This window comes from Patella vulgata, chromosome 5 (genome assembly GCF_932274485.2).
Source record: "Patella vulgata chromosome 5, xgPatVulg1.2, whole genome shotgun sequence".
In the NCBI taxonomy this organism is placed as follows: Eukaryota; Metazoa; Mollusca; class Gastropoda; family Patellidae; genus Patella; species Patella vulgata.
Genome location: NC_065883.2, coordinates 12,336,082 through 12,358,552, shown reverse-complemented (window position 1 = coordinate 12,358,552; position 22,471 = coordinate 12,336,082). Strand labels below are relative to the sequence as shown.

Here is a 22,471-nt window from a genome sequence, read left to right as displayed (position 1 = left end):
TTGAGGCAGTGTTTGCCTCTACAGATAAAGTCTGGTTAGTTTTATTCTTGTGGTAAGCTATGACAGCAGACCTGATACTTGGCAGATGCCTTGAAACTTAAACTAAAATATTTTAAGAATCGGGATTTTTCATTAGTTAAGAACTCAAATTTGTGTCTTGGTTTTTTGTAGCAAGCCAGTATATTCTTAAAATATTTTATTTTAAAGGAGGCAAGTCTAACTCAATATCATCCACAATCTTCGACATTGCAAACACAACATATTGGTCAATTTATATGAACATACCCCACAGGAGAATACTACTGGTGTAGGCTTGAATAACCAGACACCAAAGACTGCCATTCAATTTGGACTCTCAAATATTTCGCCGGAAATAAATGATTAGAAATTACAGTAAAAACAGAATCGATTGAATGTAAATCAATTTATATTCATTCATATTACCTACATGTAAGTATTATATGTGTTGCAACACATTTGTGTCCATTTCTAGGTGCCAAAGAATAGAGATTTAGCTCCTTTAAGTTTTCTTTGAATAAGGGTAAGACCCCTGAACTTTCAATGTAGTGTTGTCTTGTTAATGTTTAATTATACAGTTTCCTTCTTTTTCTTCACAGAAAATAATCTAATATTATATTGTAATCTTATATTTCCTGTTACTCTCTATAGTTTTTGCTGGAAAGATTCTGCAACCATAATCTAATTGTATTTTAGACTTCCTCTTCCTTTCAGTTAAAAAACAGATAACGTAAATAGAATATGCTGAAAATTTCTGTCAAATTGCTCCACTCTGAACCGAGATATTAGCGATTGAGTTATAAGCCCAATCTCGATCATCATTACTAAAGTCGGTACGATAATAAACAAAGTCTTGAGAATGTGTAAAATAATAGCATTTATGAACATGTGTAACATAATAGCATTATGAAACTGTAATAAATGAATATATTTTGGTCAATTGTTGTACCAAAATATCATCCAAATATTCAGTAGCTTTGTCTTCACTGAGATATTGTTACTGAAATCATAAATGGTTCTGTCTTTTAATCAAAACAGATGTTCTTTAACCTTTGACCCTATAGTTGCCATGCTGCCTTGACCTTGAGGTCACCATGCAACATATGTAGGCCTAAATTTACTATCAGGAAAGATGTGTAATACTGTACAGTATTCAGTAACATGGACATTCTTCACTTGTTTTAAATCATTCTCATCACTCTAGACTTTTATACTTCACAATTCAATTCATACAGCTGTGCAAATATAATACACGAAGCAACTACAGATCAGGCTTTGTAATCGACTTAAAAAGTCACTAATACATTACAAATTGATAAGAGATCACTGATAATATGTTTATTACCAGTTACCACAGAGAAGCTTCAAAGCTTTGGTGCATTTTCAAATTTTTCTTGAATAAGGTCAATTAACAGGTTCTAATGGGTGTCCTCGCTGAAGGAATTCCCACCAGGTGTCGCTAGTAAAAACTCTGTTCCACGTGACCTTATTGATGGTAAGAGAACCGTATCGGTATTAAATTCCATATTAACGACAAACGTTTGTCAACACACGAGTTCGTAACGAATGTACAGGAAAACTGTGCTATAAGGTAAACAATGAGGTCACGTGGGACCGCCTCGCCTATAAATTATGTCCCTTTATCTCTAGCGAGTACGCCCATAAAGTGAGGTACTTTGTTCCAAAAAAGAGGAGCTTGAACATAATGTTTCTTGAATTATACCATAGTTTGTTTCCAAAAATATGGGCTTAAACATAAATTTTTTGCAGACCTTGCCACTAACAAACAGCACTTAATTATTGTAAACATAAGATATGGTTGGTCATCCTTCATTCAATATGTAACAGTATCTTGTACACCTGCCACAACTTATAGTAAATATTGAGACTACGAGGTCACAGGATCTTGTGGCTTCCTCCTGTTCAAGGGTGCAGGATGTAGTGCCAGGCAATGAACATTATCTAGCCATCTGGATGCCACGGAAAAATGTGGTCCCGTGTACACATTGCCCTGCATGTAAAGGAACCCTTGGTATTTGGAATTTGAAATAGGAATAAGGGAAAGATTTCCATCATAGCACACATACATGGTGTATGTCTATCTTCAATAGCCCAGTTGGTGAAGAAAAGTAGTACGTTGTATCCCATTTCATTTCAAGATTGTGTATGATAGATAGATAGATAGATAGATAGATAGATTTTATTACATAAAACACCCTTTTCGGGCAGCATGTAAATTATACTTGACAGTATGCATGATAAACATTACGAAAAATGGATGGAAAATACATCAAAGATGGATGAAAAATACATAAAAAATACATAAAAGGTGGATGAAAAATACATAAAAAGTGACTGCAAAAAAAGTGGATAAAAATTAAAAAAAGAAATGGATGAAAAATACATAAAAAGTGGATGAAAATTACATAAAAGTGAATGAAATGTACATTTATATACATTGAGGGAGTATGTACAAAATATAAACCAAAGTTTTGAATATATGTCATAGTCGATTGAACTAAATGTGAAGAAGAGGTCTTTGAATTGTTGATTAATTTTTGGTAGAAGTGGGTGCCACATCCCTTATTTTGAAAGCATGTTGCACTAAGTTGCACACTGTTTTTGCTAAAGCAAATGGTGGGTTAAACATGTTTTCAAAAGAAAATGGATAGTTCTGGATCTCAAATGCCCCATAAACAATTGTCTTGCGGAGTTCCTCATAGCGGTTGCACTTGCTGTTGTGGGCAGTTTGCGCAAAACCACAGATCTGCAGGTATATTCTTGTATCGACCTCACTCTATTTCAAGGGAATGTGTGCTTAGTCTAAGGCGGGACATCGCAATTTTAATTTTAAGATTTCTAACAACTTGCAGAGAGAAGGGTTTTACATAGGCTAAGCCTGTTCCCTAATCCCATTCAGACATCCTGAATAAAAATATTGTTTATAAAAAAAACCCCAACAACTTGCAGGTATGGCACAGTAGCGTTGATATTCTTTTTAAACCTACATGTATATAAAATGTTTCTGGTTATCTGAAGAGCATAGATTGGCCTAAACTTCACTGAATTTTTCTTCAAGGCATTTAGTAATATGATTTGATGATGGAATATACACACCATACTGATGGTTGGAACTATTTAGCTATTTTCACTCAATAAATTTATATAATCTGATTCTATGTGAATAATATATGGCGATCTATCTATGATATTTGATGATTACCTTCTCTTGTCATAAAGATCAACGATAGATAAAATAAAATCAAGATTTCTATTAAATATCAACATTTCAACTGTGGTATTTACAGCCAGACATTTGCAGCCAGGCATTAATACTTTGAATCTTAATGTTCTTCTAAATGTCACTTTTAATACTGTATCCATGGATTGAAAAGGGCCACAGTCACATATCCAGGACAGTAAAAGGGTACGAAACTTTTACACTGTTTAAAAATGCATTAGATAAGATAAGATAAGATAAGATTTTATTGTATCTAAATACCCCATTAGAGGCAGCATACAAATATGAACAAAACATTAAATACATAATGAATATAATGACAATGGCTAATACAAAAACAATAAAAAAAAACCCAAACCTAAAAAACAGTGATAATACTAGTAATTTAAATGTAATTTTGAGCATATTCATTTTGCACTATCTATTTCCAAACTATCACAGCTCTTTATCTAAATCTTACATACATGTAGTGTGTCTTTAAGATGAAGTAAACATACATATGGTTATAGATATGGGATTACCCGATCCTCTCCTTAAAGGCGAGATAAACAAAGGCTGCTATCTGCTTATTACCCATCTTCAATTTAAAGCTTGATCTCGCTTTAAATACGTACATCTTATCAAGGCCTTCTCGTAATACCCTGCATATTTCGGCACTAATTTCGATTGGGTACAATCCCAGCTTGTGAGCCTATCAGATTTCTTGATCGTCGCAAAATACCAAGTCTCGCGCTTTCAAGCTAAAATGTCTACCTGTGATAATCGAGTTGCAAAGTTCAAGGTTCATTAAATGTCAAGGTTTCCGTGGCGGTCGCGATGTCATAACCTCTGAACGCTACTGCTCACTTGTCTGTAGATAACATAGCTATAAGTTCGGGAATTTTGAAGTAAACAAGCAACGTCTACATGTAGATGTTGTAAAACTCGCAGTCGTTGCTTCAGGAACATGCTTATTACCGTACATGTCTTTATTTTGGTTTTTAATGTTCTATAAACTATTATTTAGACATTTATTCACATGACAAGCCTGCAATCAACTCTTGTTTAATGGGGGGGGGGAGGGAGTAGGAAGCACTATTGCATCGGAACAGAGGATACAAGAGACCGCCGGACACAGTCTTATCTTTCCACAAATTTTTCCAGACAGGTTTTCCCTTGTCAGGGATGCCGAAACGAGAGTCTGGCTTGATTTATGGACGTTAACTAGTATATCAAACACAGGATCTAATATGATACCTACATAACGCACTGGGGGGTTGGATGGCCATGGATAATCGAGACTATGCTGTTTATCGTAATTAGTAATTATTAGTAATGATGACCGAGGCTAGGCAGAAATTTCATTCGCTTTGTTTTCGGTTCATAGTGGATCAATTTGAATGAAATTTTCAGCAAATTGCCTTTACTTTATCTAGTTTTTAACTATTATAGTGAGAACTGTCAACTCATTATCGAATCTCCCATAAAGTATCTTTAATCTTTGATCTTTTAAAATAAAGCCTCCATTAAATCATAGATAAATACAACACAAAATTCTTTAAGTAATTAATGGAAAATTTGTCATTTATACCCTTGTTCTGTAAACATTGACTCAACTGGTAAAATGGATGAAGATTTACACACTGCATTGTTTTCTCTGCTGATGAAATTGATATCATTCAGTCATATAAGATGATATAATTGGCTTATTTATAGTATTATCATATACCATATGGTATTAGTTAGTCTTGCACAGTTATAATAATCACAGATGCTGATCAGTGGGAGAGAGAGAGAGAGAGAGGAGAGAGAGAGAGAGAGACTAGTTCATTTAAAACAGGGTCCTCTCTTTCTGATCCCCAGAATTCAGGAAAAATTGATATTCCACTATTTTGATAAACAATGAGTTTGCAAGGTGAAACTTATAAGATCAGGGAGAGAGAGAGGGAGAGAGAGAGAGAGATGGGGTTTAACTAAACTCAACACAAACTAGGTCATTTCGGGACTAACACATGGTTGATTTTTTTATTTTTATAATTCGCTTGCATGTATGGGTCTTTAGCAGAGGGAGGAAACCGGAGAACCCGGAGAAAACCCAAAGGTTGGACAGCCGTCCCTACTCGTTGTCACGTACAACCGGAGAATCGAAACCACGCCAGTTGACTCAATAACAGACCTTATCATACAGCGTGCACATTCTAACCATTCGGTCATCCAACGCCCCCTAATAAGATCAAATCAATCGTAGTTAAATATTATATATCTTGAATATTACATGTATTCTATTGTATTCAGTTATAATTTTGTTTTCTTCTAATCCCAAAGCTCATGCATATTTAATTAGCGTTCTTGTTATAGTCGACTACACAGAGATATAGTGGCAATAGACTATAACAAATACAGTCTTGTGATGAAAGTATCAGGAGACTATACTTGTTCCACAAAAAATCAATATTTTCAATACAAGAGATTGCTGCACAAAGAGCATTTTTCACCATTTTTGTGAAGTATGTAACATTGTTGCTGGCACATTTTAAAGAGGCTAAACCTGAAAAATGAATGTGTAAATAAAATCAAATAAAATGGGGTTTAAAGTCCTACTTTGCAACACCTACTCCCCTCTGCGTCGAATTCCAACTGTGTATACGTGTGTTCACGCTACCTTGGATCTTTATACCATCCAAATTTCTAGACCCTGTTCCTTGTGTGGTTCTCAGGTCCCGTGTATATATTGGAATGCAGGTAAAAGATCCCCTTGCAGTTGGAATTCGATAAAAGAGTAGACAATAGTGTCGCTGCCCGGGCAAAATTTCCCTCATTGCACACTGTATAGCGTATGCCCGTCTTGATTAGCCCAGAATAGGAGCAGAACAGTAGGACGTTAAACCCCATTTCATTTCATTTCTTGTGTGGTTCTCCATTCTGCACTGCCAACATGAGGACATCCCGAGGAACTTTCTTGGCAAATATTGGGGTTGAACCTGTAACAGGGGTGGGTGGGGAGTGGGCGTTGGATGGCCAAATGGTTAGCGCGTGCTTGTTACATCATAAGGTCTGTCATTGAGTCAACTGGCGTGGTTTCAATTCCCTGGTTATACATGACAAGGATCAGGGTCGCCTGTCCAACTTCGTGGGTTTTCTCCGGGTCCTCCGGTTTCCTTCCACTGGTAAAGACCCCTACTTGCAAGAGAATTATTCAAATAAAATAGAACCATATGTTAGTTCCAAATTGACCTAGTTTGTGACACATGGACTTAAACCCCATATCTCTCTCTCTCTCTCTCTCTCTCTCTCTCTCCCTCTCTCTCTCTCAAACCTGTAACCTGGTTAGTGAGTCAGTGAGAACCTTATTTGCCCAGCCAAAGTAGCTCTAAATTCACAAATTAGTTGTCGGGGAATTTATTGGAGAGTAGGACATCTAACTACAATCTTTTCAGATTTAAGTAACACAAAATCAAATTGTAACTATTATTGCAATATAGCAGTCTGAAAATTGCTCTCGCCCAGTAACTGTTTGCTCGCGCCCAGTGTCTGTTCTTAATAATAAGCTTAATAGGCTGTTACAGAATGTTAACTATTGAACTAGTGGTAATATAACAAGCAATTGTTTCAAGAAACAGTAACTTGTCTAGACCGATAGCAAAGATATTGAAATTAGTTGCGTATTTGAAATTCCAAAATAAATTAATTGTTAATTGTTACACACTTGAATATAAATGAAAGCTTCACAGAAATGCCAATTTCAAAGTTGAACTTCCGTTCAGCTCATTCTCGACTTTTTAAACATGAATAATTGCTTAAAATTCAGCTCATTCTTGACTTTTTAAACATGAATAATTACTTACAATTTATTGACATTCTTTGCTGATTATTGCCTTAATTCTGCAGTTGCCCACAATACATGGTAAGTGTTACATAAACTATAAGATGATGATCCAAGTCTAACAATAACAGCCAACTACTACCCCATTGTAATAGTAATCAGCACTAATCATTAGGGACATGTGTATAGCTCATTAATAATTCTGACATGAGTTCTATTAATGAAAATATATCCCATAACCAGATGTAACTCTTACTTCAGTCCACTCTCACACACATACATGTACAGGTCTAATTAGGATTTCGATGTTATATTAGTTTGGGGGAGGTTTGACTGGACCAGTTGATCATTCATCTGGAAGTATGGAAACAGTGTGTACCAGCATCAAACCTGTTAACTTAAAGTCTGTTTGGATTTTGTATTAGGATTTATTAGCTGACCAGTTTATATGTAAATGGAATCCTGAAAGCCAATGTGTAATATTAAGAAGATTTTAGATTTAGAATATTTAGATCTGGATGGAACCCTGTGGAGGATTTTTTCACTGATCAGTTTTAACAGCCAGCTATAGAACTTGGAGGACTGATGTTTAATGTTAGGAAGATTTGAATGTTTATTTTGGATGTGAATTAAGATCTGGAGGTGGAACTCTGTGCAGTTTGTGTTGAATATGATGTAAAATAAACTGAGATATTAGAACTGTTAGATTTCATTATTGGCTGATTCTGTAAAGGATTTGAACGGTTTTCAGGGACTTACCTTTCCACAGAAGTCTTTGTACCCGATCTATGGAAAATTTATGAGGGTTTTAGGCTAGTAATGAACTATTGATTGGTCAGTTGTTCTGGAACATACCTTCCCTCAAAATAGAATCGTATATATACTTTAAATTTAAAATTCAGGGAGACCCAAAGTAGCATTTTTGTATTGTTTAGCCGAAGTAATTAAACAATAACCTCACATCAGTGTGAGCTCGATAGAGATTTTATTTCCTGTATAACAGTGGTGGATTAATGACTTTTGGTTCCACAATAGTGATAGCCTAGTCCTAGCATACATGTAGCCTATTAAATTTATAGATATTTAAATAAATGTATATATAGGTGTATATTAGCTAATAACTATTGTGGTATATATTCATATTGACTGATGAATGCCATTATACCACCTGTCTCATAGTCAGCGAAGCTAGCATCACAATCCTATCTATCTCAGTGACATTAATTCAATCTCGTAGTTTAGTCACTGCCTTGAAAATTGCCACAGAGTAAAAAACGAATACTGATGTGAAGAGTGAATATATTCCATGTTGATTTGAATATTTGTGCAAAACCAGTATCTGTGAATAGGTGGATGATATTGGAATACCGTATTCTTGATAATGGCCACAGCGTTAAGGATCTAGTGTTATTCATCGACATGTTATAAGCAGATAAAAACACATGGGGTTAATTTCTGGCAGTGTAGTCCTTTGGTGATAACGGTTAATTACAAAGATTATGTACATGTATTGCTGACAAAAGTTGATGTGCTGTATCCAGTATCCTTGGAGCAGACGTAAAAAAAAGATTTGCGGCAACAAGAGAGAATGATATTAACGAATGATATATAGGTTTACGATCAATAGACAATGAATTATGAGATATTATGAGATATATTGAAGTTTGAATTTGTGGTCACATTCCGTTTGTTTTGTAAGTTACGACATCATGTCTTCCAGTATATACGATGATAATCTTGACCTATTGGAATTTATAGATGAGACTGCCATAAGATGCGTAAGTGATATAGCCTGTTTATTTTGATTTTTGAATGATTATTAGATAACAGCACTAATGAATTGAATATGCTAGGGTAGCGGTACGTTTTCCTCAAGTAGCCTGGGGGTGGGGGTGGGGGTCAGAAAGGGTACAAATTTGTCCACATTATATGTAATACTATAAATTATGGCAAATTAGAGTTATGGTCAGGAAACAGGAGGAGAATAGAAATGGTACAAATTTGTCCACTATGTAATACTACAAATTAGAATTATGGTCAGGAAATTTTGAACAGGAGGAGAATAGAATATATCAACACTCGTTGGTAAAGTAGAAAAAACACGGTAGAGCCTCGTATTTTTTACTTTATCGACTTGTGTTGAGGTTGGACAGGCGACCCTACTCCTTGTCACGTACAACTGGGGATTCGAAACCACGCCAGTTGACTCAATGACAGGCTTTATGATACAACACGCATGTGCTAACCATTCGGCCATCCAACCCCCCGATATCAAAAAAGACTCGTAGGAGATTCTCTATTTAACACAGTACATTGGCCATTTTGAGATTAACATATTGTTTTATTTCTATGTTCATGTGTGCAATGATAGGGAAGATAATTTTACCCTGTAAATACAGGAGGACCGCAACACACATAAAGAAGTACACAACACAAACCCATGGACAGCATACACAATATAGGCCTACACAGACATTTCAAACAATAAACAACAAACATATACAAAGTTAAACATACATTATGCTAGAGCTAAATCTGCCAATTGCAAGTTTTTCTTTAGGTCTGAAATCTTATCTAAATTATTAATTAGACATTAATTAACTTATCCAGGCAATAATCAACTCTCGATGGCATTGCTAGCCTGCGATATTTACTGGATTATGATTCCATTTGCTGCTCAACTTCCATTCATAATTTAATCATGAAATGGATAATCGAGACTATGTTTTTTATCGTACAGACTTTAGTAATGATGATCGAGGCTAGGCCGAAAATTCAATAGCTAAAATCTCAGTTCAGAGTGGATCAATTTGACTGAACTTTTCAGCAAATGCCTTTACATTATCTAACTTTTAACTATTATAGTGAGAACTGCCAGCTCTTTATCTAATCTCCCATAATGTATCTTTAAAAATGTCAGGTACAACTTCAACTTTAATCTTTATTTAATGTACATGTAAGCATTATGCTGATAGCTTGCTACCATATTATCCAATTACCATATTGTCAAGAATGTCACAATGTCCCCCACCACAGTTCCATGACCTAGTGTAATGTATTGAAATATTGCAACAAGCCCGTGATTCAGTTGCATTTCCCAACAATACATCATTGCAATTATATATAATTTCCTTTGTGACATGGCTATAAAGAGTAATTTGTTGAAGTCTAAACGATCATTCTAACTAGAATACAATCAATATTTTTCCCTTGTCGAAACACCTGATAGTACACAGACTAGTCTAGCTTGCTTTTAACCTGTAGACCTAGATCACTGTATACTATATACCGGTATATACTTACTATATGTACTATTTTACTGTATTCATAGATAGATAAAGGGGGTTTAATGTCCACTCAACACAAACTAGGTCATTTTGGTACTAACATATGGTTCCATTTTATGTCAATAATTTGCTTGCGGGTTGGGGGTCTTTAGCAGTGGTAGGAAATCTGAGGAGCTGGGGAATAGCCACAAGGTTGAATAGATGATCCTACACCTTGTCATGTACAAGTGGGGAATCGAGAACCATTCCACTTGACTCAGTGACAGACCTTGTGATTTCACGCACATGCTGTAGAAAAGCGACGAGTATGACTCCTTGTCATGCACAAGTGGGAAAAGCGAATGTTCCTCTTAACTCAATGACAGACCTTTTGATCAAAAGTGCTCTCATTTGGCCAATAAAACACACACACACACACACACACACACACATCCGTATTCATAGAAATAATTTTTTTTAAGCTATATTTTAACACACTAGGCCTATATCCCCCCTCACCTCACGACATGAAATGAAATGGGGTTTTACCTCTTGCTGTTCAGCACAACCCGGGCTAACGAAGGTAGGCATAATGAACGCTATATAGTGTGCTATATGGAAGAAATTTTGGGATTTTTAAGTCTGCTTGGCACAGATTAGTTCATTTCGGGACTAACATGACCAATTTGTTTTCAATAATTCACTTGCTCGTATGAGTTTTTAGCAGTGGAAGGAAACCAGAGAAGCAATAAAACTCACATAGTACATGAAATATTATCTAACATTCTGGTCTCTAATGATTGATGGTAGCTGCTAATCTAGTATCGACATGCCAATAGACTACTACTTCAGTGGTGGCTCACACTTTCCATGTTATTTCTTACTTCCGTCAATTGTGATAAATTTATGATTTTGACCTCTACCACATAACTATAAAATTCATTTGTCTGTTCTTATTAATGCACACTATAGAAGTATGGAAGCTTATAACTACCATTTCTACTTTTTGCCCAAATGGCCTTCGAAAGAAAAGCTTCTGTCTGAAATGGTTATCTTGGGTTAAATAGCCTATTATTCCATGGTCATTTCATTTGAGATTTGAGAAAAGAAGTATAAAATCGAAGACGTTTTACTCTGCATAAAACTATAAATTGTTGTAAGTGTGATCGCTTAATTACACCTATTGTCAAGTTTCCTAGATATTTCCATCGTGTGATCTTCAATCATCTACTTGACATTTTGAAAAAAGAACTTTAATTTTTCACAGGAAGAATTTTTTCAGGAGAGTGTCAAGTGATAATGTGATTATGTAAATGTCTTGATTGTCAGCAGTACATTTATCAGGTTGGAATGGGAAGTTCAGATTTGACAGAGACAAAGAATGGGTGGGGGGGAAGAGAGAAATAGGGTTTAACATCCACTAGTCACAAATGAAATGAAATAGAGAAAAGGAGGGAAATGGGGTTTAACATCCACTCGACTCAAACTAGGTCATTTCGGGACTAACATATGGTTTAATTTTATTTCAATAATTCGCTTGCGCGTAGGGGTCTTTAGCAGTGGGAGGAAACCGAAAGACCCGGAGAAAACCCACGAGGTTGGACAGGCAACCCTACTCCTTGTCACGTACAACCGGGGATTAAAACCACGCCAGTTAACTCAATGACAGGCTTTATGATACAACACGCGTGTGCTAACCATTCGGCCATCCAACCCCCCGAAATGAAATGAAATAGAAATGAAATGAAATGAAATGGTGTTTATAACGTCCTACTGTTCTGCTCTTAACCTGGGCTAATAAAGATGGGCATATGCCATACAGTGTGCTATGAGGGAAATTTGGCCCGGGCAGCGGCGCTACGGCCTACTCTTATATTGAATTCCAATTGCTAAGGGATTTTTTACGTGCACGCCAATGTGTACACGGGACCTCGGTTTTTCGTCCCGTCCGAACGACTAGACAGCTGTCCTTGTCAGGCCCTCCGTCCTGCATTACTGACAAAGGGTAAGGAAAATCTGGATGAACTTTCTCGGCCAGTGCAGGGATCGAACACCCGACCTCCAGGCTAGCGAGCCAGCGTCTTACCCACTTAGCCACGTGATCCCCCTGAAATGAAATAAAATAGGGTTTGACGTCATACTTTTCTTCACCATCCGAATAACGGTGCTGTGATGTGTTCTTATTTCAAATACCAACTGTCAAAGGTTCTTTTACATGTGCGCTAACATCCGAAGGACTGAATGCTGTTCCTTACCAGGCACTACATTCGGCACCACTGTTCTTTTCTATGTACCGTACAGTGTATAAGATGGGTGTTGGCATGGCTCCCTATATTTAAAGTGAAGCCCTTGTTAATAAAATATTAGGGTCACCCCCAACCCATATGCTGTTAAACTGATAGATTCCATTATATTCCTGAAGCAATGGTCAATTATTAACCAGAGGACAGAAAAATGATTGAGTAATTCTTCAAAGCTGTATATCTAGCCTCAAGACTATATTCAGAGGGGTTGGATGGTCAAATGTTTTATTGCGTGCATTTAAGATCATAAGGTCGGTCATTGAGTCAAGTGGTGTGATTCCCAAGCTTGTACATGGCAAAGAGTTGGGTTGCTTGTCCAACCTCGTGGATTTCCTCTGAGCCTTCCAGTTTCCTCCCAGTGCTGAAGTTCCCTATGTGCAAGCATATTATTGTCCCCAGCCTTTCAAAGAAAGCAAGGGGCTATTAAAATATGTCCATCTGTCTGTCTGTCACACTTTTTGGAACACAATAACTCTTTCAAACTTGGCGTAGGTGTTTATTAGGTCAATGCCTTGATGGAATTCGAAGATGACCATTTCTGCTTAGGGTAAGCAAAGATAAACAATTTCATTGGTTGATGTTTTGGGACACCATAACTTTAGTTCTGATTAAATGCATTGAGTGGACATTAGACACTATCTTTCTCTCTCTTATGGAATAAGATTAAGCGCAAGTCAGTTTGTTTAGGAAGTTTAGTTCCATTTATGGCTTACTCTATTGATGGTTGAATAAACAATCGGTTATATCTCAGCATCGGCTATATTTATGGATCCCAGAATGTAAAATTCATTTATTATTGGCAATTGTTTGGGCGAATCAAATCGAAGAAGGAATATCATTTCAATAATTTAGAAATATAACCGGTAATCAAATTGACAGTTTCAATTTTCACTCTCGAGCTTGTGGTGAATAATCTAGATAAAATAGTAAGTCTGATCACAATTGCTGTTATATACGTGTCTCTAGCGTGAAGCCAACTCAGCAGTCAATAATGAACGCTTGCTCCATATACCCTAGTTCTCTCTTGTTTTATTGCTGTCTGTTTCTCTAACCACGAACTCTCGATGTTAATTGAATCTTGACACAATGTGATTGCTTGCCGATTCTCTGCATGTGGCTTCCATTAATGCTTTCACTAATGCTAGGTAATTTAGGTATACCAATTCTGGGACGTCTTGTTTCCACTGAGAATTGCATGCAAGTTGTACTCTGTATACTGCTGAATAGTTTTTCAAAATCAGCACATAAATTTTATTGATTAGTACCGTTATAGTGTGACTGACTGCGATTGACAATGTCGGCCATCAAAGAGATGGAAAAGCAAAGCGTCTACTCACAACTAGCCCGTGTCATGTTGAACTGTAATAAAATCACAACATTGTTAACGAACATTTCCGCTACAACAAATAAAATCTATTGATTCGATAATTTATTTGTTATTACAACTAATTACTGTGTAATTTCTGTAGATTTATATTGTAAGAACGTCAAAATTACATACTGATGGTGTTTAATATTTGGCATTAGACATGTCTTCATGATTGACAAAATGTCAGGCACTAATGAAATAGTACCTGACATTTTCAACTTAGTGCCGAACATGTATTAATAATATCAATAAAAAAGACATATCAGTGCCGGACAGAATGACAGGCACCAGTGGTTTAGTGCCTGAATCTGTGCCTGACATTGCCTGTGACAGGTGCCTTATTTCCAGGCTTGCAAAATGATAGAGAATGTGGCATCTGTCACAGGTTCAGATTCATCCAGATGCATAGACTCACACACACCAGTGAATTATTGAGATAAAATTGATCCATATGTTAGTCCCGAAATGTCCTAGATTGTATTGAGTGGATGTTAATAAACCCTATTTCCCTCTCTCTGGTTCGGGGGGGTCACAGTGGCTAAGTGGGTAACACGCTGGCTCACTAGCCTGGAATTCAGGTGTTTGATCTCTGCATTGGCCGAGAAAGTTCATTCAGATTTTCCGGCGTGGTTCCCCCGATGTCAGTGATGCAGGACGGAGGGCCTGACAAGACAGCTGTCTAGTCATTCGGATGGGACGAAAAACCTAGGTCCCCTGTGCAATTGGACTTGCACGTAAAGATCACTGGAAGTTGAAATTCGATATAAGAGTAGGCCGTAGTGCCGCTGTCCGGCAAAATTTTCCTCATGGCACACTTTATAGCGTATGCCCATCTTCATTAGCCCAGTTCGGAGCAGAACAGTAAGACATTAAACCCCATTTTATTTCATTTCTCTCTCTGGTTCACAAACCAGTAGGTGCAAGGTTTGATCTTGATGTTCCTCCAGCAAGTTGTCTAGTCATTCAGATAGGACAATAAACTGACGAGGTCCTGTGTATACCATTGGCAGCAAGTTAACATCCTTTGACATTTGAAGGTCCAAATAAGAGTAGGTCATAGTGCCACTATCCAGGCAAAATTACCTTCATTGCAAATTACATGGTAGCGTACGCCCATTTTCATTAGCCTGGTTTCTTGTAGAAAATACATATGATAATAACCCATTTCATTTCTCTTGTTGCTATGAAATTATCAACTGACAGCAAATATTTAAATCACATCAGAAAAAAACCCAAACCAAACCGCCATGACTGTCTCTATCTTTATGCCAAAACGATTTAATTTAGTTCTTTAGAATTTGATAAATAAATAGCTACTGCAGTAGCTATGAAATTATCAACTGACAGCAAATATATAAAAAAAATTATGAAAAAAAACATACCACCATAAAACTCTAATCTTTAGGTGAAACCAATATAATTTTAGCTATTTAATAAATACCTACTGTAGTTGCTATAGCAATGTTTTGTTTAAAATTTCAAAAGTTATAAATTTGGATTTTAAAGCTTTTGAAAAGAGCAGCCAACTACCTTTTTTTTTTTTCTTTTTTTCCCTAAAAAATAGAAAGTAGAAATTTTAATAGGTGTTTGCGAACAACAGAAATTCAAATTGATGTGGCCTTACTCGAGTTGTAGAGTTATTTATTGATGTAGTTATTGAATAAACGTGATTGATTATTGACAAATGAACGACCAGTAAAAGATTGGAGTAATAAGAATGGAGTGTTGACACAGACAAGCATCACTGTGACGATTTATCGGTCTGTGTTGACCTAAGTTGATCAAGTAGCCCAAGTATCTCTTTATTTTTGTATCGACCTCAGCAACTGATTGACGACAATTGATCTACATGTCGAAAATAAATCTAAATTGAAAGAGACGTTACAAAAATAAACTATCTTGCCTTAAGTAGAACTCGATAACCTGCATGTCTGAATATAGATTTATTTTCGACCGAAATTATTTGCGAATTTTATTCTCCGTCTGTTTTGAAATGCAGCAGTAAAGTTCGCTTTTCAGGATCTAAACATTTTCCTTTTATTTTCTCATTGGTACTTTACTCATAATAGGAGGACCCCACCACACACAAACAGAAACCCATTAGACAAACCTGTGGACAGGACACACAATACACTAACATAGCAAGCAATAAGCAATAAATGTATATATCAAATCACGTGAATCGATACAGAGGCCCAGTCCTGAGTTCACAAAGCATTCTCAGGCTTAAGTTAAGAATTTACTCAAAATTTTTCGCCTTATTTTAACTAAAATATAGCCCTTTATAAAACTTTTGTGGTTTTAATGTATCAAATACATCAATAAGAAACCATGTGCAAAGTTTTGTGTTTCTGGATCAAAGATATTTCTCATAAACAGTGATTGAAAGTTGAGTAAATTCTTAACTGAAGACTGAGAATGCTTAATTAAACTGGGGCCCAATTCCGTAGCTGTAGCAAACTTTCCCAAAAATACACCAACCAAGGAATAAAAATAAACAAATATTTCATGTTGATTTCATTTTTATATTCCATTATACCACACTCATTTTTTACTTCACTTGTATAATTTTGTAAGTCTTCATTAGCCCGTCTTGATATGGTAACAAAGGAGTTTATTTATGCAAGCAAACTAATTTGCTAAATGTCAACATATTTTTTATTGTTGCAAGAAATAATGCTTTAATCTTTCATATCATTTCATATTTTATATTGTATATATAATCTATGAAGTATTGTATGTATATGTTATATTATATATATTGTATGGTATATATAATCTATGATGTATATTGTATATAATATATTGTGTATTGTACTTTATATATAATCTATCATGTATTGATATTGTATATGTTATATTGTATAAATATTTTATGGTACATATAATCTATGATGTATATTGTATATTTTATATTGTATAATTTATATTGTTGTATATTTGATTTATTTTATATTGTATTTTCAGGATGATATGGTATGTTTGAGTTGTGCTGTTTCATCGTCTAAGGATGCCAGTACAACAGAAAGAGTATGTCTTGCAGCAGAGGGGTTTGGAAATCGTATGTGCTTCCTTGAAGATGTTTCAAATAAGGTAAACATGCTACATGTATTTTGATTTAAATTTATTGTTTTTCTTCCAGAACGCCCATTACAATTTTGCTTGTAATTTCTTCTTTATGCAGTAGGCAAAATGGAAGCGAACGAAAGCACCCACTTTCCTCCAAATGTCGATGAATCGACAATAATGTAATAATAGAATTGTTTCTTCAAAGCTGTTCGCCATTTTGTTGATCACATGATAAATAAATTAACAGTCACATGTTAAAGTAGCTAAGTCTCTAACTCAGTATCATCAAAAATCTTCGACCTTGAAAACACGAATTATTTGTCAATTCAAATCAACATTAGTCTTGTGATCTTACAGGGAAAAGATGGGCTTCTGATATCCAATATTTAAGACAAAATAAACATTTTACCATTGGTACACGAATCACGTACTATAATGCTTGTCAGCGCCATTTGGAACAAGGGACTCAAAGAACAGGGCTAGACATATTCCACAAGTCATGTTAAACGGTGACGCTATATTCTTATCTGGAGAGCATGCACAATAAATACCATCAGTGTAGACTGGAAAAACCAGATGCTAAAGATTGCCATTCACATGAGACTTCTGGCGTATTTCGCCGAACATAACTGATTAGAAATTACTGTAAAAACAGAAACGATTGAATGTAAATCAGTTTATATACAGTTCATATTACATTATTTTATGCGTTGCGACCCATTTTTGTCAATTTCTAGGTCCCAAATATTAGAGAATTAGCTCCTTTAAGTGTAATCACAATAAGTTGAGAGTCGACATAAGCGCCCCGAACTCAGTTGCTCTCGATTGCCCTCACTTGCTGATATGATCGACATAAAGCACACTTGCAACTACTTCAGAGCAGTCGACATAAGCCCTGCTAAAGGATTCAAAAACAAACCAAAGGCTTAGTTATATTTTATTAATTTGTCTCCTTATGGTAAAATTTTATAAGAATAATAAACTGAGATAAATCTTTTCTTACTGAAGCTGAAATAATGAATACATATAAATCAGACCGCATGAACGTAATCTGTATTCAGATTGAAACACCTCTAATGGTGATTGACAGTTCTGGAGACGAGCCAATTTGAATAGTACTCTGGTCTCTCTGTTCAATGTACATGTGAGTTTCATCCTTACCATATGGATTGATTATGTAATGAAATGATAGTAATTAGATACAGACTTACAGATTCCTTAAAATGGATGAATATCACCTATCAATAGACTTGATTAATGGCACAGTGATCCAGACTACTCACATGTATCTCAAAAGTATTAGAATATGTACTATGTTAATAAAGAGAGAGATTGGATTTAACTTCTACTCGACACGAACTAGGTCATTAGATAAAAAGCTGAAAGTTATTGCTACAATAGTTAAGAGATAGAAAATGTAAAGGGAATACGCTGAAAATTCCAGTTAAATTACTTCACTCTGAGCCAAGAAATAACACTGTAGCTTCGGTTGTCATCGTTACCCTTGTTACGATAATAAACAAAGTCTCTATTATCCACTTTTGCCTTTAATCATGAACAGCTGTTGAATCAATCGCAGATTGGATTCAAATCTGTTTAAAATAGGACCCATCAAATGTCATCAGAGTTGAATATGGTCTTGTCATGTTAATAAATATGTCTAATTAATAGTTTATATAATATTTAAGGCCTAAAGAAAGACCTGCTACAGGCAGATTTAGCTCTTGCATAATGTATGGTTAAATATAAATAGATAAACAGTATAGTTGTCGACATGGTCTCCATGCAAACAAGGAGTAAATCACTGAGATAAATATAAAAATAACAATCTATTCACAATCAGACAGTCATCATATTGACTTGATTCCATGAAATGTGTAATGAAGATTTATCACATGATTCCAGCACCTTGATCCACAAACTACATCATTCATTATCTCATATTACAATCATGTGTGCTTCACCTTAGTCCTATTGTCTACACTATATTCATGCCTTAATTAAAGGGACAATAACACTCTTGCTGGCTTGACAGCTCCAGAAAATAAAAAATAGCCTTATTCTTAGTACTAGATGTGTTAGTGTCTTACCTGTTGTGTAAATTATCCATTTTATCCTATTTTACTTGTCCAGAGGGTTCAAAAATATTTTTAAATCCAAGTCACATTTGAAAAGCTTTACGCCAGGCTTTTCAAATCATTTAGTTGAATTTTTTCAATTTTTTTAAATTAGGTGTGTTAAGTTGAAATTTGTATCATCAATTAATTGGAATATTGTAAAATAGTGCAGTTTGTTGACCAGAATAAAGATTGAGACATATTATTCAGTTACAACAATTTTACTTGTCCAGAGGGTTCAAAAATATTATTAAATCCAAGTCACATTTGAAAAGCTTTACGCCAGGCTTTTCAAATCATTTAGTTGAATTTTTCAAATTTTTTTAAATTAGGTGTGTTAAGATGAAATTTGTATCATCAATTAATTGGAATATTGTAAAATAGTGCAATTTGTTGACCAGAATAAAGATTGGGACATATTATTCTGTTACAACAAGAGTGGTATTGAGCCTTTAACCCTTTAGCCATTCAGGATTATTTACCCAATATCACACAATACTAATTAAATACTACCACATACTACCTTATTGTAAAAGAACAAAAGCAATACTTTAAATATATAAACAAAAACTGAATTAATGTGCAGAATTAGCAAAATTTTTACGAGAAACTGGAAAAGTTTTTCATAGAATCAAGCGTCCGAAAGTCCAGCCAAATACTACCAAATATGTCTAAATTCTAGCCCAAAACTACAAACTTCAACCATATACTACCTTATTAATTTCCAAAACTGACAAAATTATGCAATTAGTTCAATTACTTCAATATCATTGATTTAATTCCTATAAAATATACAGACATTTGAAATATCTATTTATAGTATCAGTGATAAATGACATGGCTAAATATTGAATTAATGGTTTATTCTCCACAAATAGTCATGTTGTTATTCAAATAATTGTACTTTTTGATAATATTGGCCCATTATTTACAGCAATGGTTTGATTTCTGATAGTATGGGTTATTAGTATTGGGTGATCAAGGGAGGTAACTGAAACATCGACACATGGGCCATCACTTTTGCCATACATTTTTGCAAGTTTTCAACGAATTAACTCAATTTTTTTTTATATGATTAAAGTATTCTGTTACTTTTTCACAATATTGAAGTAGTATGTGGTCGTATTTGGTATTATTAAGATAGTATTTGGTTGTATTAGATAGTATTGGGTAAATCGTCCCACCCCTTAAGCACTTAAACCACTGGAGTTCGCCCAAATTAAATTAAGAAAACAAAACCAAAATATCAACAATAGACCATTCCGTCAGATTAAAGATTACAGCTGGTGCTTGCTTACTTTGACCATTTCCCATCTATATCATCTGCAGAAGATACCAATTCTGATATTTCTTTTAGAACTCCCAGAAAAAAAAATATATATTTGGTACAAAAAACATCAAATCTTCCATGTTACTTCAACCTACTTGATATCATTTATAGGCAATTGATTTCATTGGTCGTTTACATGTAAGTTTGCAAGGAATGTCGTCTAGTCATTGGATGAAGGGTAGGCGATAAAGCTGCTACACAGGTAAAATTTCCCCCATAGCACACTACATGGCATATTCCCATCTTCATTAGCCCAGTCGGTGCAAAAAATTAGGATGTTAAACTCCATTTCATATCTAAAAATTTGTATGAGTCAAAACACACCAAAATTACTATTATATACTTTGGTTTAAAATTTCCATAATACACCACAAACCTTTGCCCTGTGTAACTTCAAATTTAGATTGGCTAATCCGTTCCTGTTTCCTGAACCTATAGGCTTCAAAGAAAATAGGTGAGATGTCGAAAAATTATCAGCATCTGATATTAATCTGTTTGTTTTCTCTCATCAATGTTGTTGTATTTTTTTCCAGGATGTACCACCAGATATATCAGTATCAGTATTTGTGTTGGAACAAGCTCTTTCGGTCCGTGCTTTACAGGAGATGATCACATCCGCATCCCAAGGTTCCACGGTAAGTCAGCATATATTATCTTACTAACCGCAGTCCATATAATAAAGGGCATCTTTAAAGCTGTCATTACAGTCAGCATATATCTTATGCATCTTTAAGAATGTCATTACAATCAGCATATGTCTTGCTAACTGCAGTCGATATATAATAAAGGGCATCTTTAAAGCTGTTATTGTTAACAGACAGATTAAAAATTGAGCCCTTACATCGCATATGAAAATTCAAATAACAACATCCTTCTGTTACATGACATCTTTGCCAGTTTTGGCAGATGGTCATTTTTTGGATGTATTTACTCTCACTAGCAAGACATTTTTTTTTCAAAGAATATGGCAATTTTTAGTTTTATCCCATTTTTTTTAGATATTTTTTTACAGTGTTTATAAGTGTATTATATTTTTTTTATCATTAATTTCTTTGAAATTCTAATTTCATGGGTAGTAATTTGACTTGCAACTTAGGGGGTTGGATGGCTGAATGGTTAGTACCTGTGCACTGTATCATAAGGTCTGTCATTGAGTCAACTGACATGGTTTTGATTCCCTGGTTGTACGGTTGTACGTGACAAGGAGTAGGATTGCATGTCCAACCTTGTGAGTTTTTTCCTGGGTCCTCCGGTTTCCTCCCACTGCTAAAGACCCCTACGTGCAAGCGAATTATTAAAAAAATAAAATTGAACCATGTGTTAGTCCTGAAATGACGTAGTTTGTGTCGAGTGGACGTTAAACCGCATTTCTCTCTCTCTCTCTGACTTAAACTTAGTTCAGACAAGACTCGTAGATATGACTCTTTACATTGTACATCCAAACTACAAGAAGTAAAAATCTAAAAAAATAACATCTTGGTCGTTGATTTGAATAAATTTTCCGTGTAGATGAGCGTGACCTGTGAATTTGACGAGAGCTTAATTTAATTTATTATACGGTAAATAATCAGGTAAATGATCATAGTGACCTGTGAATATAATGAGAATCCATTACATTGAGAGATAGTCTCATTAAAAGATTTAAGTAAAAATTTAATTTAATGGCGACAGTCTGATCTAAAATCCTGTCTCTTTGATCAATCCATTAGCAAATTCCTGACAAGGTGATTAAGAGAGGGACTTTTATATATTTCTTATTTCTTCGGTTGTGCTGTTCAGAAGCTTTTAGTTCTGGGACAAATTATAAAGTTATGAAATTTTAAACAAAATGTCCTACATGTGATTCAAGTGACTGTTGATTTATCGAAGACCCTGAAGAAAACAAATTCCAATTTGTGTGGCCATACCATACATATATATATATAGAGAGAAAAAAATGGCATTTCATGTTGACTT

At 35.1% G+C, this 22,471-nt stretch overlaps 1 protein-coding gene across 1 annotated transcript in view; it reads left to right on the top strand.

Annotated features, from left to right (window-relative positions):
- LOC126822214 (ryanodine receptor) overlaps window positions 1-22,471 on the top strand; it is a 66,058-nt gene that overhangs the window by 4,169 nt on the left and 39,418 nt on the right. Inside the window, exons 2-3 of the mRNA XM_050550959.2 lie at window positions 16,967-17,092; window positions 21,049-21,150. Coding sequence (XP_050406916.2) covers window positions 16,967-17,092; window positions 21,049-21,150 — 228 coding nt within the window. The remainder of the gene's footprint in view (window positions 1-16,966; window positions 17,093-21,048; window positions 21,151-22,471) is intronic.